Source organism: Cebus imitator, unplaced genomic scaffold (genome assembly GCF_001604975.1).
Source record: "Cebus imitator isolate Cc_AM_T3 unplaced genomic scaffold, Cebus_imitator-1.0 Scaffold532, whole genome shotgun sequence".
In the NCBI taxonomy this organism is placed as follows: domain Eukaryota; kingdom Metazoa; phylum Chordata; class Mammalia; order Primates; family Cebidae; genus Cebus; species Cebus imitator.
The window spans coordinates 694,764-715,723 of NW_016107847.1; the positions used below are offsets into that span (position 1 = coordinate 694,764).

Here is a 20,960-nt window from a genome sequence, read left to right on the forward strand (position 1 = left end):
TCATATAAAATAATGATTACTCACATCATCAAGTTAGAGGAAGAATAGCCTACTCTATGTGAATTCACTTGGAAAAAGGATGGTGTACTTTCAATAGTCTGTAAGATCTGAGAAATTACTATGTGCATAGCATGTTAGGTTACTGTAAAGGATATTAAAATCAGTGGAATTTAATGTCCTTGAGGAACGTATAATCTGATATAATGAAAAAACACCTAACTACCAGTCATTTTATTAATAGCACAAACGAAATAAGATGTGATTAAATGTCAAAATAACTAAATATAAGACTTAAACCTGGATTCAAAGGGTAGAACTTATATATGAAGGGATGAGGTCAGGGACATTTTGGGAAGTTAAAAAGGATCTAGTCTGTAAGTCATTTACTCATCTAAACATTTGAGTGCCTACTGATGTCAGGATGAAGACTAAGAAATCACCAGAAATTGCCATTTATTTACTGCTTACTATATATTAGGCAGTGGTTGATACTATGTGCAAAATCTTAACCTTCACAGCAGCTCTGAGCCAGCTACCTGGAACTTAAGAATATGTGTGTGAATGAATAAGGATAAAAAATTTGGCAAGGGCCACACTGCACATGGCTTTAGAGCCTAACTCAGGAATTTGAACTTTATACAGAAGTTACAAATACACTTCGTAGGGAGAAGGATCAGACACTTCTATTTTAGCACTACCCCCAAGAAAGCAACATAAACAACAGTTGGTGGGGCCGGGCGCGGTGGCTCACACCTGAGATCCCAGCACTTTAGGGGGCTGAGGTGGGTGGATTACGAGGTCAGGAGTTCGAGACCTGTCTGACCAACATGGTGAAACCCCGTCTCTATTAAAGATATAAAACTTAGCTGGGTATGGTGGTGCGTGCCTGTAATCTCAGCTACTCGGGAGGTTGAGGCAGGAGAATCGCTTGAACCCAGGAGACGGAGGTTGCAGTGAGCCAAGATCATGCCATTGCACTTCAGCCTAGGTGACAGAGCGAGACTCCATCTCAAAAAACTAGTAATAATAAAAATAACAGTTTGAAAAAAGTGGTGAATGGTACACAGAAATTTAATTAAAAAGTTACTGCACCACAAATATAGGTGAGGATGTAGAGAAAACTGGATCCATCATACATTGCTAGTAGTGATTTAAAATAGTATACCCACTAAGGAAAACCATTTTGCAATTTCTTATAAGACTAAATATGAGATTACTATCCAACCCAGAAACTGCAATCTTGGGCTTTTATCTCAGACACATGACAACTTTTATCTCAGACACATGAACTTAGGTTCATATGAAAAACTGTATTTGAATGTTCATGGCAACTTTATTCAAGATGGACAAAAACTGGAACAACCTGATGTCCTTCAACAGGTTAAAAATCTGATATATCCACATTATGGACTACTATTCGGCAATAAAAAGAACAAACTGTTGATACGTGCAACAACTTGACTGACTCTCAAGGGCATTATGCTAAATGAAAGTCAATCCCAGAAAGTTATAATGCCTTGTGATTTCATTTATATAACATTCTTGAAATGACAAAATTACATAAATGAAAAACAGATTAGTAGCTGTCAGTAGTTAGGGATGGGTGAGGAGAAAAAAAACCATGTAGTTATAAAAAGACAAAGCAAGTAATTTGCTAGTGATGGAATTGTTTTACATCTTGACTATGGTGGGGGATACATAAACTTATACACATGAAAAACTGCAAAGAACGAAATATATACATGTACAAATCAGTACAACTAGGGAAATCTGAAGGAGATCTGTAGATCATATTAATGTCACGCTGTTCTGATGTCCTGGTTGTGACACTGTACTACAGTTTTGCAGGATATTACTATTGTGAGAAAATGGGCAAAGAGCACATGGGGTCTCTCCGCTTTTTTTTTTTTTTAAACTATAGCATGTGAATCTACAATTAGCTTAAAATAAAATATTTATTTAAAAAAAGATCTTTGTGATAATGCAGATAAGAAGTAATGACAACCTCAACTAGGATTATGAAAATGGAATGGAAGCAACACATTTTATAGCAGAATAAAGAATAATATACAGTTGAGTATGATAAACAACAATAGCATGTAGCTCTGGCCCACAGTTAACATACTCCTGAAAATAAATTCCTACCAAATTATGGTGATGCTAGGAAAGAAAACGCTATGAACTATAAGGAAAATCCTGCCTTTCTTATTGAACAGATACAAACATGCCTTATATGACTGACTTCTAGAACTTCATATTTTCCTAAAGACATATTTTCCTACACCAAGGTTTCTCAACTTCAGGACTATTGGCACTTTGGGCTATATAATCCTTTGTTGTGGGAGACGGTCTGTGAAATCTGCAATGTTTAGCAGTAACCCAGGCCTCTACCCACTAGACGCTAGTAGCAACCTCCTACCTCCAGTAGTGACCACAAAAATGTCTCTAGCCATTGCCATATGCTTCCTGGAGGGCAAAACTGACCCTGTTTGATAGCCATTGTGCTAGACTAGTAAAAACAAGGACCAATAACTCAAGTTTGGGAAATGGCTACAGATATATTGCTGAAAAGTCTGAGAATTTTAACTTTAAAAAAGGTCCACACATGACTCAAGACTGAGAAACACTACTGCAGGTTATACAAAGATGAATGATAACCGTAACTGCCCTCCAAAAGTTTATAACATAGGGAGTAAAACAAAAAAAACTACAATATAAAGTGAGTAGGCAATGAGAAGCAGCACTACATTACAGTTTAACACATAGGTGTAAGAAAGAAGCCTTTAGGGGACTCAGCACTCTAAAGGTTTATTTAATCCCCTTTTTAAGCCTATAAAAGCTGTAAGCGCTGGCTCAAAGTCCAAACACACTTTGGAAAACATACATTGTGAAGACTCTCTCAAACCCTTTAAGCTAACACCAGATGAAAAGAGGAAATAAAAAAATAACAGAATAAATAAATGTGGTCTAGGTTTTTGTATATGCTTTTCAGGCAAACTAATTACAACCATGACTGAGGAACCTTTATTCTCTAAGATAACATCTTCCTAAAAAGAATTTCAACATATATATGTGGCAGATATTTTATTAATGCCATTAACAACCTAACAAAAAATGAACCTGGAGTCACTTGGAGAAAGTTCTAGCAAAGCAACTCGCTATTTAAGTGAATGAGTGCGTTTTCGCAGCTTCCCCAAATTTCAATATCGTCCTCCTCCCTCTCATCTTACAACAGGAGTTTCTTAAACTGGGGTCCATAGGCCTTTAAGGAAGTATTTGAAACTGTTAAAACTCCAGTAAAATTCTGTGCATGTGCATTTTTCTAGGGAAAATACCCAGATCTTTCCTCAGATTTTCAAAGGCTAAGAACAATCTCCAAAAAGTTCAAAACAATTATGTTACACAATGCATGCAAGTCATACCCTTTATTTTGACTAAGATACAATCATAAGATCTCTTTTGTCATATCCTTATATTTTGCTGTAAGGATTCTAAACACTGAAAATTACTACTACTTTTAAACAGCAACTCTCCTATGCTCCAGAGTTTCTTTTCTTTAAAAGTCACAGATTAAGCCCTATTTACTTGAGTACTCCAAACATTAGCTGAGATGACAGAAAAACATTACAGAGCAAGAAATCATAAAAGTGCATCTACTGTAAAATACCTCTTGTAAGACTGACACATTTTGTAGTATACAAAATTTGGGTGTACATAAATTGGCGAACCTATAAATTTACCTATAGTCTTGCAATAGTAACAATTGTCCATTAATATAACAACACAATTATCTATGTTATAGAAGTGCATCCTTGACATATATTTAAGAATTACTATCAATCTGCTGCAAAAATGAGTAACTTCAATAATTTGTACTATGCTAGCTTTTGCTAAATAAATATTCAGTATGCTGCTATAAACACTAAGAAAAAGTTTGTATAGAAAGCCACACCGAAGAAATTTGTGCTTGACAAATTTAAGTTAGTAAAAATGTATGTCACCGACACAATCTTTTAAATTGTCTCAACAAAATATATAAATCAGAAATATACTTGAAAAATTAACTATCTAATTACATTTCTGAATTTGAAAAGCAATAAATCATGCTCAAATGTACAACACAGAATTCAAAGAAAAGACAAATAGTAAAATACTGCCAGAAATACCTGCACTATATATCCATGTTATAAATTGGTGTAGCCAGCACCAAAAATACTACTGAAGAAACAAATTTTAACTTTATGAGAAATTATAGATAAACACCATAGATCTAGTTAATCAGGTAGACCAAGTTAGCCAGTTAGCCAGGAAGAAAGCAATAGAAATAGTACTAAAGAAAGCCTAAATAAATTGTTTTCAGGAAAGCTGAGATATGAGATAGAATCAGAAGTTTTCCTAAACCTTGTTGAAAATATAAAACATATTTAATTTTCATCAAAATCTATTTTACTAGACTGAATTTCTTGAAAGCAGCGCCAATGAATGACCAAGTCATCCCGTATTAGTTTCTAACAGTGTTGAGGCACAGTAGGCATTTACCAAAACGCTTATTGAATAAAAAGTCAGTTTTCTTGAGTCAAAATAAATTGTAATTATTAAACAAACCCATGAACAGCTCTTTTATCACCACTACAAAAACAAAGGCCATACCTTTATGCTGACTTCAACTGATCACAGTACAACACAGAGGACTGTGTTAGGCCACGGAGATCAACTATAAACAATATACAAATCTTGCCTGCAGTAGAGTAGACATTGTGTTTTTCCCACCTTAGAAATTACTTTAATTTCAAAGAAAAAGAATTTCACCCAGAGCTCTCAGGATAAAGGCACAAACCTAAACTCATTTTTCTTTTTTTTTTTCAAGATAGGGTCTCGCTGTATTGCACAGGTTGGAACGCAGTGATACATTTACAGTTCACTGCAATCTCAAACTTTTGGGTTCAAGTGATCCTCCAGGGCTTATCACTACTCCTAGCTGAAGTTTTAAATTTTTGTAGGGATAGTGTCCCACTGTGTTGCCCAGACTGGTCAGACCTAAATTCAATTGCACAGTTCTACTCCCCTGGACAGACTGTACTGGTTAGGAATAGATGCAGGACCTAACTCAAGACATACTAGAAAAGATGCTGGTTGAAGGGTCTAGAAAAGAAGCTTTTTCATTTATCATTCTTCTAAACACACTTCCTATACAAAGGTGACTCTCATTTTCTACCCTAAGGGGATGTTTTCAAGGTAACCATGGATAAAATGAATATTCCATATCAACTCTTAAGAAATTAACCAAGGTACAGAAAATAGTTACAAAAAACAAAGTCTAAAACTTTCAAGCAGTTCAAGACTTTGCTGAAGAAAGAATCTTTGCTCATTAAACAAAGTATAAGCCTTCCCCATAAGATCTTTAAGTACTGTTCTTCCTATATTAAGTTGGTAATTGCTAATATAAAGAGGAGGAAAATATTCAGGGCCTGGGAAAAGATAACAGAACACCAGTTTATACTAACACACAATAAAATTCACCAAATATTTTACTATGTATCTGAATCAAGCTAAAAATAAAATGGACAAAATAGATACTGAAGAAAAATCAAACCAGCTTAAACACAAGTGTTTAACACATTCACTGAATGTGTTAATAACTGGCAATTTTAATAATACACCTCAAATTTTCTCAGAAAATTTCAAACAGTTCTCTTAAAGGACTGCTTTTCAAATACTAGCAGGTTACTAATTCAGTAGATTTTAAGAAGTAAAAAAGTACTTCTTTTTTTACTGTAATAGACTAGAAAATCAAAACAACATACACATTTGTCCCACAGCATCCAAAGGGGATTGCTTTCAGGACCTCTGTGGGCACTAAAATCCGAGGACACTCAAGTCTCTTATATAAAATGGTATAGTAGTTGCATATTATCTATGCCTATCCTTCCATATACTTAAATCATCTCCAGATTACTTATAATACCTAAAACAGTATAAATGCTGTGTAAACAGTTGCTACACTGTTTTTTAAATTTGTATTATCAAGCCAGGCATGGTGGCACACACAGGTAGTCCTAGTAGTTTGGGAGGCCAAGGTAGAGGATGGCTTGAGGCCAGGAGTTTAGATCAGCCCGGGCAACATAGTAAGACCCCCATCTCTACAATAACAAAAAATTAGCTGGGCATTATTACTACTAATATCGGTAGTCCTGGCTACTCAGGAGGCTGAGGCAGGAGGATCACTTGAGCCCAGAAGTTTTGAGACAGCAGTGAGCTCTGAGGGTACCACTGCACTCCAGCATGGGCAACAGAGTGAGATTGTATCTCATAAATATCCATTTCTATTATTGTATTGTTATTTTTGGTAGTTTTTTTCATGAATTTTTCAATCTGCAGTTTCTGGAATCTGTGGATGTGAATCCCATGGATACAGAGGGCACACTGTACAATAAACTTAAGTACTGTCTTATGAGATTGCATTTCAGTTACGTAGAAATACTTGTGTGTATAATGGGTCATGATTTAAAAAAATAATCCTCATTGCCAGCTGCAATCATAAACATCTTAGAGGTTTTGTTACCTTAACTAGCACTAACTTCATTTGGGTATAAAACAAAAGACAGCCAAAACTAAAGGCTTCTGATTGGTAAGAATGACAATGAAGCTCAGTTTAAGAGTAACATATCTGAATCTTCCTTAGATGCCACTAATGCCCAAAAGCTATGGTTACCCAGGTTTCAAAGAGTCTGAGAAAAGATTCCTAAACTATGACTCAAGCAAAGCGCATAAGCTTAAAACAAAAAATTACAGGAGTATTTAACTTAAAAATGAGTCAAGAAAATGAATCCAGCAAATGGGGCAAAAAGCTGTTCTGAGATACTGGCTAAGTATATTGAGATATTTCAGGTCTGATGCACATTATAATACTATTTATTGGGCACTGCTCTGTTAGACACTTAAAACACTCATTTCTAATGTCTACCACAACTCCAAGGAAAGTATTATAATTCCTAATTTATAGGTAAGGGAACCAGCTAAGAAAGGGTAAGTGGTTTATTCTTTCTGTTACTGTTTTTAAGGACATCTCTCTGCTATTTGGCCATTCATTATTAACAGACTCTCAAAGGTCTGTGTTAAGCAAGTGTCTATATTCACTCCCTAGATTTCATCTATTACCGTTTTTAGTTCGCTGTCTCCTATGTATCTCCAATTCAGACCTCCGCTGAAGACCCATAACTGCCTACCTGATTGACATCTCCACTTTAACTCTAAAACCAAAGTTGTAATTTCCACTCCCCAGCTCCAAACTTGGCAAATTTCTAATGCTCTGTCTCATGAACAGCATCCTAACTCATGAAGCTGAACAAGCTAGAAATCTAGGAGACATTTTTCCCATCTTATTCATTATCCTTACCTCCCCCTATATGCAACACACCTTATGCATTTTAAGTATCTCTCATATCCACTCCATTCTCCTTTGCCACCACTCTCCCTCCCAACTCCAATTGCTTCAAGTTTTCATCATGGTTCACTAAGATTACTGTAATATACTAAACAGTCTTCCACAGTCTCTCTAGCCCTCACTCAACCCATTCTTCATACTGTAACTAAGTTATCACAAGAAACAAATCTACTCACTATGTTCAAATTACTCTTAGGTTAAATAACAAAAATTTCTAACATTGGGAACAAGTCTCTCATCTCTCCTTACACTACTCTTCCCCCTAGAGAGTTAGCAAATTATATGGCCGGGGGGGCAAATCCAGCCTGTCATCTTTTTTTTAAATGGTTTATTAGAACATAGCTATGTTCATCAGTTTACATATGATCTACGGCTGCCTTCACAATACAACAGACATGACCAGTTACAACAGACTGTATGACCCTCAAAGCCTGAAATACTTACTATCAGGCCCTTTACAGAAAGTTTATCAATGTCTGCCCTACATCAATGACTAAACACATTGAACTCCTTTAAGAACATACTATGTTCCCCTCCTACCATGTGTACATACTATTTATTCAGCATTAAATACTCTGCATTCTATGCCACCAACCCCTTAGTTAACTATTTAGCTATCAGATCTGACTACAAATAGACTTTTCAAGAAGGACTTTCCTCACCATTTAGACTAGCACATCCTAATTCAAACTAGCCACATTTCAAGTGTTCAGTAGACTCATGTGGCTAATATGTTCCAAAGATGGCTATAAACCAGAGGTCTGTTTGTTTCCAGACTTTATTCTGTTGTTCAATATGCCTATCTCTGTGCCAACATCACAATGTCTTAAAGTTTTCTATGATAGAATGAGCACACACACCACCATTCCAACCTGCCTTTCTTCTTCAGAAGTGCCCATGCTATTCTATTAATAAGTCCTTCACTCTTTCATTTATCAAATCAGCATGCAGTATTTGGTAAAAACTTTTGAAACTTCCAGTGAAATAACACTGAATTTGGAGCCCAGTCTGAAGAACAGTGACTTCTCTATGATATCCCATATTCATGGACAGGAAGGAAATAGCTCTGTCATTTATTTAGGTCTTTTAAATGTCTTTCAATAACATTTTGTACTTTTCAGAGAGGTTACACATGTATTAATTATTCCTGGGAACTTGGTAAACTGCCATGTTTTTGTAAATGATGTCTTCTATAATTACTTTTGCTAGTTATCTGTTGCTAATGCATAGAAATGCAATCTATTTTTGATTACTGATCTTGCATCAAGTTAGTTTCTTAATTCTAATAGTTTATCAGTAGATAAATACTACTTTATTAATACTAATCCTTTTTGGCTTTTACATTGATAATCATCATTATGAGCTGATAATGACAATTTTGCTTCTTCCTTTCCAACACTCATGCTTTTCTTTTTCTTATCTTTTGAGTAGGATCTCCATATATCACTGAATAGAAGTGGTGATGTTTTATCTGTCTTGCTTTTTATTAAAAAGAGAATTTATTTCCCCATTTAGGATGACAGATGTTTATTATAAATTTTGCTTGTCTGTGTACACATGCATTTTCAAGAAAGTTCTTACTTGTTAATTTATTAAATTCCCCATGAATTGCTAAATTTTATCAAGTGCTTCTTCTGCATCTATTGCCACTGTAGCATTTTTCTCATTTAGTTTGTTGATGAGGTAAACTACATATAGAGATTTTTCTATTAAGAGTTACCCTTGGCCAGGCGCGGTGGCTCAAGCCTGTAATCCCAGCACTTTGGGAGGCCGAGGCGGGTGGATCACGAGGTCAAGAGATCGAGACCATCCTGGTCAACGTGGTGAAACCCCGTCTCTATTAATAATACAAAAAATTAGCTGGGCATAGTGGTGCGTGCCTGTAATCCCAGCTACTCAGGAGGCTGAGGCAGGAGAATTGCCTGACCCCGGAGGTGGAGGTTGCGGTGAGCCGAGATCACGCCATTGCACTCCAGCCTGGGTAACATGAGTGAAACTCCGTCTCAAAAAAAAAAAAAAAAGAGTTACCCTTTGCACATATGATATAAATCCAACATGGGTATGATTTTCCTTTTACATACTGTTCAATGTTTTTCTGCTATTACAGGCCGGAAATCCCTTATCTAAACCCCGGGAATAAGCTGTTTCGGAAATCAAACACTTTTAGTCACTAGCAATAATTCATGGTGCAAAAACTGTATATTTTGTAACAACCTTAGTAAGCCAAGTGTCAGTCTCCAGTATTCAAACACATTCACAGTGAACTGTGTAGATATTCACTGTAAACAATGATTGTAAACAGACTTATATCCATTCAAGTCAGGTTTTCTCATCAATGAGAATAGGCCAAATCAGGTTATGCTGCCAAGTTCTGAAATCTTTGGTTTTCAGAGGTTAGGCGTTTCAAAATTGCGGTTAAGGGTCTGTAGACCTGTATTTCATTTAAGACTCTGGCACATACACTCATAAGTAAAATGTGCCTATAATTTTCCTTTTTTAAGCCATTCTTGTCTGGTTTTAGAATTAAGGATAGATGACTTAGAGAATAAATTTAAGAATGTGTTCCCTTGTCTTCTATTCTCTGAAACAACTTATAACATTGGAATGACCTGTTTCTTGAAAAATCTGCAAAACTGTCTGGGGCTAGTATTTCCTTGGTGAGAAAATTTACTATGTCACAATTTATTTAATACTTACAGGATTATTCAAAGCATTTTTGCTTAGATAAATTACATTTTTCCAGGACTTTGTTCACTTTGTTTAAACTTTCAAATTTGTGGCACAGAATTGTTGATAGTATTCTCTTTCATCTTTTAATCTGATCTGTCTGTAATTATGTTCTTTTTATTCAGTGTTTATTTATGCCTTCTCCTTTTTTCTCATATCACTATTACCAGAGGTTTGTCTATTCTATTTTTTAGACTTTTCAAATAATCACCTTTTAGCCTTGATTTTTCATATGGTCTCTGTAACTCTTTACATCTGCCTCCTGACTGAAAGTATATAAAATTATACTAATACTGTAATTAGAAAGACTATGCAGCAATATGAAAAAATATGACTGTACTACTGCTATTAAGGAGAATGTTTCTGTTCTTAGGAAATACACAATAAAATATTTAATAGCAGAAAGAGTCCAATATCTCCAGCTTAATCTCAGAGGGCTTAAAAAAAAAAAAAAAAAACCAAAAAACATAAAAAAAAAAAAACAAAAAAAAAAAAAAAAAAAAAAAAAAAAAACCAATAGACATGAAAACACACACACACACACACACACACACACACACACACACACAGAGCTCCATCAAGTGGGGCAATATGTAGAAAACTGGCAAATCTAGGTAAAGGATATATGGATTCCCCTTTTACTATTCTTCCAACTTTCACTGAAATTACATCAAAATAAAAAGTTACAAAAGCAATTAGGCTTGTGAACAAAAATGGAAAAATAACACAAAAATAAAAGCAATTTAAAAATGGATAGCCTGTGTTACATTAAGTAGTTTTAAAAATTTAAACCAATTAAGATAAAAATATTAAAGTTTTTTGTCAGTGATAAAATGTATAGATGGGACTAGTGATAACAGGGTAAGTGTGAAGAGATCCCAGGGAGCAGCATGTTATGAGTTGAGTATGTGCTGTTAAGTCTAGATTAGCATTATTTTAAAAGTTTACATGCCTCATCCAGAAAACTTGCTAAAGACAAAAAAAGGTAACACTTAAACTTAGAAAATAAAGCAGAATCTAACCAACTACAATGGGCAGTTACTGTATGTAGGAAAATTGCCCAGCATAAGCTTACTCAAAACATCTTTAATTGGGTCTGATAAACAGCAGTCAGCTGTAGAAAATAAATATTGGTAATCTACAAGATTATGGACTTAACCTATGAAGAAATTACCAATACACAAGCATAAAAGCCTACTGAATGCTATCTTAAGACCACAAAATCCTTGAATAAAAGTTTGTGTGCAATTAAGTGTCAAACAGTATTAAAAGTGAAGTTGCTAAAATACCCCATGAAAAATATCTAATAAAAGTTAAAATTATTAAATATAACTTAAACGTCATTTATATTTAGGTTTCAAATGCTTACTACCATCAGATGGATTAATACCTACTGAAAATGTAAAAAATGAAAGAATGCTTGCTATCTGGTCAGAATTCTGCAATTCAAATTTCAGAAACCTTTCTGTATACCTTCAGTCAGTAAACCACTATCCACAAAGAAGCTGCCTGGAAAAGTTAATAAATATCCAAGACTATAAACTGTCATAATTTTATCATATTATTATCCTTGAGTGAGACAGGTATATCAAATTAACACTGCAAAACTGATAGGTCAGAAGAGAAAAACAGAAAAATAAGATGATTACAAATGGAAAAATTAAGAACCAAATCACTTCATATCTGGGTCTCTGCAAAAAGAAAAAACATTCACCCAGACTTTTTATGCTGAAGAATATGAAATCAAACTCTACCCCAACAAAGCACAAAAATAACTTATCCCCACAAAATATTCAGAAAATTAAAAAGGGCTACAAATTATATGTATGGAACAAATGACACTAAATTCTAACACCGATGTCAACATTTTAAAAAACAATAAGCATTTTTATAAACATCACTGACCATAAATTACCCTTACCTTTTTATCTTCTTTCACTTTGTGGGTTTTCTTCTTTATCTTCTTATCATCTAACTCCTGGTCAGAAGTGATTGCAGGATTATCAATGCCACCTTTCCAAGTTTCAACAGGAGAAAGAAGTGGATCTTCTTCACTTCCACGATGTCTTCCTTTTCTTTTTGTTTTAGAAGTGGTAAAAGCTTCATCATCACTTGCATCTGAATGTGTTCTTCTATAGTATGACTTGGCTTTACTAAACAAGGTTTTAGATTTATATTTGTATTTTGAAGGCCTCCGTTCCCCATGACTTTTTGAGGTTCTATCAGAAAATCCATTTTCTTCATCTCCTTGAGTGTTATTTACAAATGAGTTTCGAATTTTAATACGATTTTGACTATCATCTGGGACAACATAAATCTCATCAGAATAGCCCTTCTGTTTGAAAATTGTATCAATGGGTTCCGCATAGTTATCTGAAGGATCTATATCTTCAGGATGTGCCAAAGGCACCCGGGAAGTCTGCTTTCTTGGGTTTTTACCAATACCAGCTTCAATTGTTTTTAAAAGGTTTGGATCCAGTTTTTTCACATTTGTCTTAGGTACAACTGGTTTAGGTTTAATAGGTGGAGGCACTTTATGGTTGCATTCATGGTCATGACAGTTTGGGGTACTATAAATAGGATATTCATTTCCTTCCAAATCTAATTTATATCTGGAACAGTCACTAGACATTGGAAGCAACTGTACATCATCCCCAATTGGACTATAAGGAGGCGGTGCTTCTGTGTCATCATCTGAATGAATCAGGGTAGTTGTTATAGGGAAAACAATCTCTGGGAGATGGTAGAAAAACATCTTCACTTTGATGGGTTGAATCCCTTGTATTATCAGACAAGTAAGAATTTTCTATCACTTTTTTTTCTCTAGAACATCACTAAAAAACAGAGTAAAGACCTCAGTTTGCCTATGATACTGAGATAAAGAATACAATGCTGTAAATTTAGCAGTGATCTGAGTGGCAATGTGTTCTCCTTCGGTCATTAACTCTTTGATAGCCTCATTTTCAAAAAAATCTGCTTGGCTGTCAGTAACTGCCACCAGCTGTACAGGAATGGTGTCTTGAACTTCCGATGGAAATGCTCGAAGCATTCCCATTGATGCTTTCCGTTTTGCAGAGTAAACTAATATATACCCATGAACTAGTTCATCTTTTCTTACTCCAATTGAAGAGTGGTATGACAATATTGTGATCTGTATTCGTCTCCTTTTTTCACCAATGATTTTATCAAGCATTAGGGAATTATTCTGCCCAGCTTGAGCAGCACTGCAAGAATGAGAATCAAGGAAGGGTGAAAGAATAAGATCCACACTAAATGGATCTCCACACATGGCACACATGACAATTCTCAAGTCAGCTTCTGATATGTCCTTATTGGCAGGAACTGGGCTCACCACATCCAGATTGTGTTTAACTGATTCCAGTACTCCTCTTAGAGCTTGCTTTATTTGAGTTTCATTAAATTTACGAGGATATGTACCAGTAGGTACATCTACAAAGGGACATTGTAACTTGTTTGCCAACTGCTGCCCTTGGTGCCTGAGAATTGGTAGATTCTTACTAATGGAATCTCTCTGATTAGCCAGAATTAATGTAAATGGAAGATTAGCCATGTATTTATCTTTTCTGATCTGAGAAGCTTCAGTTCTTATTTTCCCAATAAATTCCCCAATAAAACTCAATGACTCAATGGAATTAAATACACAAAAGCACCCATGTAGTTTAAAGGCGGCAGTCCATAATTGACTCAAAAAGTAAGGCGATTTGGCATCAACCGGCCGAAGATCAAGTTCATAAATTTTTCCATCTAAGGCATACTCGTCATCAGTGGATTGTGTCCTTATCTCATTTGCTAGTTCTTGGGCAAGGCCATCCTTCCCTAAAATGAAAAGGTTAACTTTATCTATACTGGTACTATCATGATATAATCTTAAGCGGCCACGATCCAACTGTAAAAGACTACTAGCAAGTAACTGCTCCACTTTAATGTCGGTACAATTTTGGCCACTAAGACATGTTTCTTTAGTGGGATGATAAACAAATCCTATATGCTTAAGAAGAAGAGACTCTCTATCAGGTGCAAGTTTCTGTAAAGCTTTATATCTAGGTTCTTCACTCAGAACTGTATGTATTTCACTCATTTTATCTGAACTAGGTGTTGCATTAAGATCTAAATCATAAAAAAGTTTGGCATGCTCAAAAAGCATTTCTTGAAACTCTTCTTTGGCTTTTTCAACTATTTCTCGCTGATGCCTACTATATACCTCTTTGCTATCAGCTTCAGTGATATATTTGAAGGCTTCATCCTCCATAACAAAGCACATAACTTCCTTCCACGGCTGCCCAGGTGAAATGAACTGAATTTTTTCCAAAGTCTTCTTGAATTTTTCCTTCATTTCTACCCTCCTCTTCTCAGATATTAGATGTTGTACATGGTTCTGATAGACTTTTTCAGCTTCTAAAGTGCTCAGGAGGTCAAATGGAATCCGCCTATCATTAATTTTGTCTATATGGTCGGTTTCATCCCAAGGTGTTTTTTCTAGCACCACAAAACATAACTGGAAATCTGCTGTCTTTTCCATTAACTTCAAAGCTTCTGACCAATTCAAATGTTCAATCTCTTCTAGATTTGGCAAAAGAGTGTTAAAAGCTCTTGGTAAAGTATTTATACACTCTTCTCTCCATTTTCTCATGTGTTCCTGTTTAAGTTGTTCTATATGTTTAGAGAATGTATTTCTGGCCTTTCTTGTTCCCTCTAAGTTGATGTATTCTTCATAATCAGGATGATTTTTTAATTTATTACTAACAGTTTTCCAAGTTGCATGATAATCTCTCACAGTCTGTACAAGTTTTTCAAACTTATCTGTTGCTGTGACAACAAGTTGTCTCTGTGTTTTATAAGCATCCAAATAGGGAATAATTTTAGGCTTGCTACGAGTTTTATCCAACATTTGTACCAGTGCAGTGAAACATGTTTCAATGTTGACATTAAATCGTGCTGATGTTTCTACTACAAGAAGATTCTTTTTGTTTGAAGCAAATGCCTGAACTTCTCTAAGATAATGATCCACACATTCATCACATTTAGTTGCCGCTATTATTACAGGTTTTTTTGATTTTGATAACTGGACAAAAAGGTTATTCACAAATTTAAGTTGATCATCAAACTTCCTATTGCATCCTTGACTTACATCAATGCATAATAAAAATCCATCTACATTGAGCTTCCCTTCAGACATCTGCTTCTGTTCAAAGCCTTGTTGTAAACCTAAGTGATCAGTGCAAATGTACATTAGTTTTTCTGCTGACTGCAATTTAGATGCAGCTGCACGTTTTATATATGGTTGCAAATTCTTACTCCGATGAGGCAAGAAAGTCTGGTCATCAATGAACTCTGTTTGTTCAATGACATGAATTTTGCATTCTACTCCATCTTCACCATTTTGTGTTATGTCACCCCAGTACAAAAAGTGATCATTGTTTACTACTCGTCCTCCAAAGTCAATGGTGTTAAGCACAGAAGTATGCTCTGGATAATACTAATCTGCTTTTGAGCGTACAAATCTATTGCACAAACAAGACTTTCCAACACCACAGTTACCTTTGTCTTTTTCAGTCCCAGAGAGTCCAACTACACTGATAGTGTAGGATGGGGGACGAGGCTCTTTGTTTTTTGCCATCATAACTCTCTTCTCATGTCTCTACATTCATAAAGGTAACTAGATATGCTTCTCATTCTGAAAACAAAATCATCTCAAAATACAGATCCCAAATTTCAGAACTGTATTTGGTTCTTTGTATTTCCCTCATTTCTGTGCAGAAACATCTTCAAGATCATAGGGATCATCTTCCTAGAAAGAGGGGAAAAAAGAACAAATCTTAATCGCAAATTACACACACTGAATTACAAATAAAGATGTTTACAACAAAGCACCATGAAAGTTAATAATGATACGTATATTTTAAGATATAACTATATGAACAGTTTATGATTTACTGTTACAAATACAAGATGACCTCAAAATGTAAGACAAACCTAAAAAACACAAAATCTAATGTAATAACTCACAAACCTTAAAATAAACCTCTATTAAACCAAATGCGCATTTTGCTTCCAATTACCCCTTCCTACGAGTTTGAACAAACAGCTAGTCCTTTCTACTTCCTTAATTTCCCTGTCTTCTGTCACTGGAGGTTATGCTGGTGGTAACTAAAATGTACTAGTTGCCTTGCAACTCTTTCACAACTTAAAAATACAAAACAATCTGCTTTTTCTATTACCTGCTATTTCTATTTGAGGGTTCCTCAAAATGTATTCCTTAAAACAGAATTTCGTTAGAATTTGACAAGATTTTACAATATAAAAAATATTTTCAATAACTTTCACCAGTCTTGTTTTTAAAATCTATCAAATGTTACGCCTCAAAACAAAAACATTTAAATACTTAAACAGAGAAAACAGAAATAAGTGAATAGTTAATATGACTAATGACAGCATTTACATAGATCACTGCCTCTTAAACTCTCTAAGGACAAAATTTTATTTCAAACCTATAAGACCAACTGCAAAATATAATGAAATTTATTTTTACATCCAAGACTTAATTTTTTATTAGATTCAAGAAACATAAAATTGGCAAACTGTTCCTGAATGCTCTTAATTTCTGGATATATTTCCTCTCAAAATAGTTACAAAGGGCACAAGAACCACATTTTGAGTAGCACCAAGCTAAATAATTTTAAAATGATTTAGCTGAGGCAATATTTTAGAATTATTTGATACACCATCAACACAAAATAACTTTTAAGAATTGCATAAAATGTAATTTTGATTATTTTCATGTAAGCAATAAGTAAGTCATTTAAAAAAGTTTTTAGAGATTCTTCACATTCTTTTGAGGCCAAATTAAAAGCATTACATCATTTCTACCACCTCCAAATCATAATATGGGAAACAAATCTCTAGAAATGTACGTTAGTACATATGAAAAGTATCTTCAATCCAGATTAAGGAACAAAAAAATCTAAGATAAGTAAGAAAAGACCACTTCCTCCCCTCTCCCACAGATAGCTGCTGGTCCACTGACCTGTTTCAAGCAAATATCTGTTTCAACTACATCAAATATGCTATACTAATGGTGAAGACAGGCTGTTCTTAATTTAAAATCTTGACTAATATTTCCAGTAAAATTATAATACATAATTTTTTAAAATAAAATTTCAGATTTATTCTCATATTTTAGTTTATTCCGTCAACCTCAAATAAATATTAACTTTAATAGCCATATGACAGTTAAACAAAACATATATTAGGTTCACTTTTGCGATAAATATTACTATATTGAAGCAGCAATACAAGGATGTAGAAACCATGTGTAAATAGAACTAATTTCAAAATCCGATTCCTATCATTTACTAGCTAAGCCCTAAACCTCTTAAGACATAGTTCCCTCATCTATAAAACAGGGCTTTATCTATAAATCATTTTTTAAAACGTGAAGTGCCTAGTGAAGGGCTTAACAAATATTAGCTCCAGTTCTTTATTTGATTCTTGGAACCATGGAAAGCTGTTGAAGATTTACGAAAAATAATGTGATGAGACTTGTGACTTAACATTTACGTGGCAGCAGTGTATATGTGCAGTAAAGGAAAGTAGGGCAGTCATATCCAATCCTATTAACTTTTTTATTAAGTAAAATTTTTACAAATCTTAATCTGGCCAAATTGAAAATTTGTACACAGCATCAAATTTAACATTCTTTGCCTAAACTGTGTAAAAGATCAAGTGAACACTTTATTTATAGATATTTACAGAGAAGAAAACACAGCATATTAACTGGACAACAAAGTTATATACAGAGTGGAAGGAAACTTAGTACATGAAAATAGCACAATGATTCCATAGCTAACAATTAAGGAAAACATTGAAAACACAAGAGAATACAAGATCTAGTCTTTTTTATTAAAGCAAAATCTGCAGATGATATATTTTAAAAGGTACATTGAAAGAACATTTATCTGGTGATTACCGTGGGAAATTTTTACAGTACAGTGAAAACACTTCAGTTACATAATGAAATATAACTCTTTATTAAACAAACATCTATTCTGAAAACTAAGAGTAATTCAAAGGTGTGTAAAAGTAAAACTGTCCCTTGTTTTCCAGTTAAGAAATACAGACTGGTTAACAGAAGAGTAACAATACGATATAGCGAGGACTTGAGAACTGTACAAAATTTTCAATTACAAACCTAATCCTTACCCTAACAACCACATCTTTATTAATTTCTTATATATGCTTACACACATAATGTAGTTCTGAATACTATTATTCATTAAGACTCACTTCTGTTCTTCAATAGCATAAACCCCAAAATACTGAGATGTGCTCTATATAAGATAAAAAGGTAGAGTAGAAATGAAAATACTCTACCATAAAATATATTTTTAAAGTTTCAGAAAGAAAACGGTCTTAAATGAAGAGTGGAGGCATTAAGTCATCACCTTTTCAGTGCCATTAGATCACTGAAAACTGTAAGGATTTTTATTTGAGCGAAATAAAACTGGAATGAGGTTAAAATACTAAGGCTTCAACACATCCTATTTGACAGTGGCAGTTTGAATCTTAAATGCTAAAGTTCAAATTAAAAATAAGGTAGTTTCACATGACTTCTATGGTTTCCACAACAATTAACAGTAAAATGCCCATTAGATACAGGGAGGAACATTTTTATCCTTCTAACAAGGCTGTTAGGCAGACTACCTGCTGGTATTTTGAAATCAACTCCAGAGCTTATGTCATGAGTCACCATATAGTGATTTTCAAACTGTGACAGAAAAATTCTTCCACCTAGAGGTGGGAAGGGTATTGAAAGAGTCCTTCCAACTCTCACCAGAGGAGTGCCTTCCTTATCTGATTTATAGGTTTACTTAACTCAGGGGGCTTTGGTTTGGAGGATGGGGGACAGGGGGCGGGGGGAAGGAGAGTTTCAAATTAAAAAAAAAGCTTGAGAAAGCCCAGAATAGGGGGGAAAAATTGTTGTCACCTTGCCCTCAAAACGATTTGGCTATTTGTTTGGATGACTATGGTATTACCACCTCAGGGGACAAAAGATTTCATATGAAGTTGGCTGTGGTTTTAAGGGAATTTCATTTCAAACACCAGTATAGTTTATATATACATTAATTATCCATTGGCCCCTAACATCCAGATCAAAACTGTCCTCTATTAACCAAGGGATTTTTTTTCAGTGCTAAGAACAACCAAAAAAAAAATCTTTTTTTTTAAAGTTCTCACTAATAAACTAATGGCCAATGTGTTCAATTATAAGAAGGCTGTTTAATTTAAAAATTCCTTTCAAATAGGCTTAATATCTATGTCAATCATGCACATCTTTTCTATTTTTGACCTAAGCTTACTTTTACGTAACTTGTTCTTATAATATCTAGCACCATGTTTATTTTTACTGATGAAGAAACCAAAAGCAGCAATAACCTACTAGAAATTATAAGGTTAGAAAAAAAAGAATCTCTTCATGCCTAATCTTTACCTTGTTAAGCAATACTGCTGCTTTTAAGTCTGCAATGCAGTCTCTCACTCTGCCTTTAAGATTATCTTATACACTAATATTTCAATGACATAGTTAAGTATCCTTACAGAAATTAAAATTGTGTCAAAATGAAACTATCTTCACAACTAAGTTTTCTAAGATATTTTACTAGACCATTCAAACACTGCATCCTTTGCAAATCAAGAAAAAAAAAGTTCTACAAGGAATCTAAAAAATATACATTATCAGTAAATCAGAACAAACTAAAACTTGTACCTTTTCATAAAACTGATGCATTCATTAATAAAAGGTATATATTTAAAAATATTTTAGGCTTTTAAATTATTACACCATGCCAGGAAATTCCTAATGGTCCTATCTTGAAAATATATCCATAACTTTTCAGTTTTTTTCTACTTTTACTGCTCTCACTCATCAATATCTCTGTCCCAAGATTGTGCCAAAGTCTTCTAAACTAACTCCTATGCTTCACTCCTGCTCCCTTTTCCCAGTCTATTCATATCAGAGCAGCCAGAGTATTCCTTTTAAAACATAAATCAAAGCTTCCCATTTTTTTGTTTAAAACTCTAGAATACTGCTAAAAGTACAAGGCAAGTCCTTTCAATGGCCTACTACTACACCATCTTCTCCAACCCTCTCTCACCTCTCTGGCCTACCCTTATACTATTCTCTCCCCTTCTCATTCTGCTTCAATCACACTGGGGAAAACATGCTAAGACATGTTCTTGCCTTTGCACTTAACTTTTCACAATATCCCCAGAGACCCCATTGCTAACTCTTTACTCTCCTAACTTACTATACATCTTATTTATGTTATTAACTCTATCCGTCTCTGTATCCCGCTATTAATAAAAGAGCCACAAGGCACAAATCTTTATTTCACCAGTACATCAAAGCCTACAATAGTGCCTCCTACATAACAGCTACTAATTAATGCATGAATCCTAATTTAAATTCAAATATTTAGTCAAAAATGAAATAATCAGAATGAAAGCTAACCATAATCTATAATAATGTATTTAGCCAGCATAACACTCTAATTTTTATTTATGACATCTTAAAAAATATTTTTTCAAAAGTGAAATTGAGTACAACCCCAAATATAGTTAATTCAAAATTCTTGGCTGTTCAAAAGACTTTTGTAAAATCACAAAATTTGTTATAAGAAATTACATTTCTAAGACCTAATTACACAGAAGGAACTTTGTAATTACATGCTCTATCTTCTTTAAATCAAATAAATATCCCTTATGTAAACAA

At 34.3% G+C, this 20,960-nt stretch overlaps 1 protein-coding gene and 1 long non-coding RNA gene across 2 annotated transcripts in view; one reads left to right on the forward strand and one right to left on the reverse strand.

The window, feature by feature from the left end:
* Positions 1–20,960, reverse strand: part of ARHGAP5 (Rho GTPase activating protein 5) — a 77,444-nt gene that overhangs the window by 48,344 nt on the left and 8,140 nt on the right. Inside the window, 3 exon segments of the mRNA XM_037733491.1 lie at positions 12,093–12,869; positions 12,871–12,986; positions 12,989–15,980. Coding sequence (XP_037589419.1) covers positions 12,093–12,869; positions 12,871–12,986; positions 12,989–15,812 — 3,717 coding nt within the window. The 5' untranslated portion in view covers positions 15,813–15,980.
* On the forward strand, positions 865–6,309 carry LOC119468920. The gene is made up of 2 exons (XR_005197726.1): positions 865–909; positions 6,207–6,309. It is a non-coding gene; the product is annotated as an uncharacterized LOC119468920 (long non-coding RNA).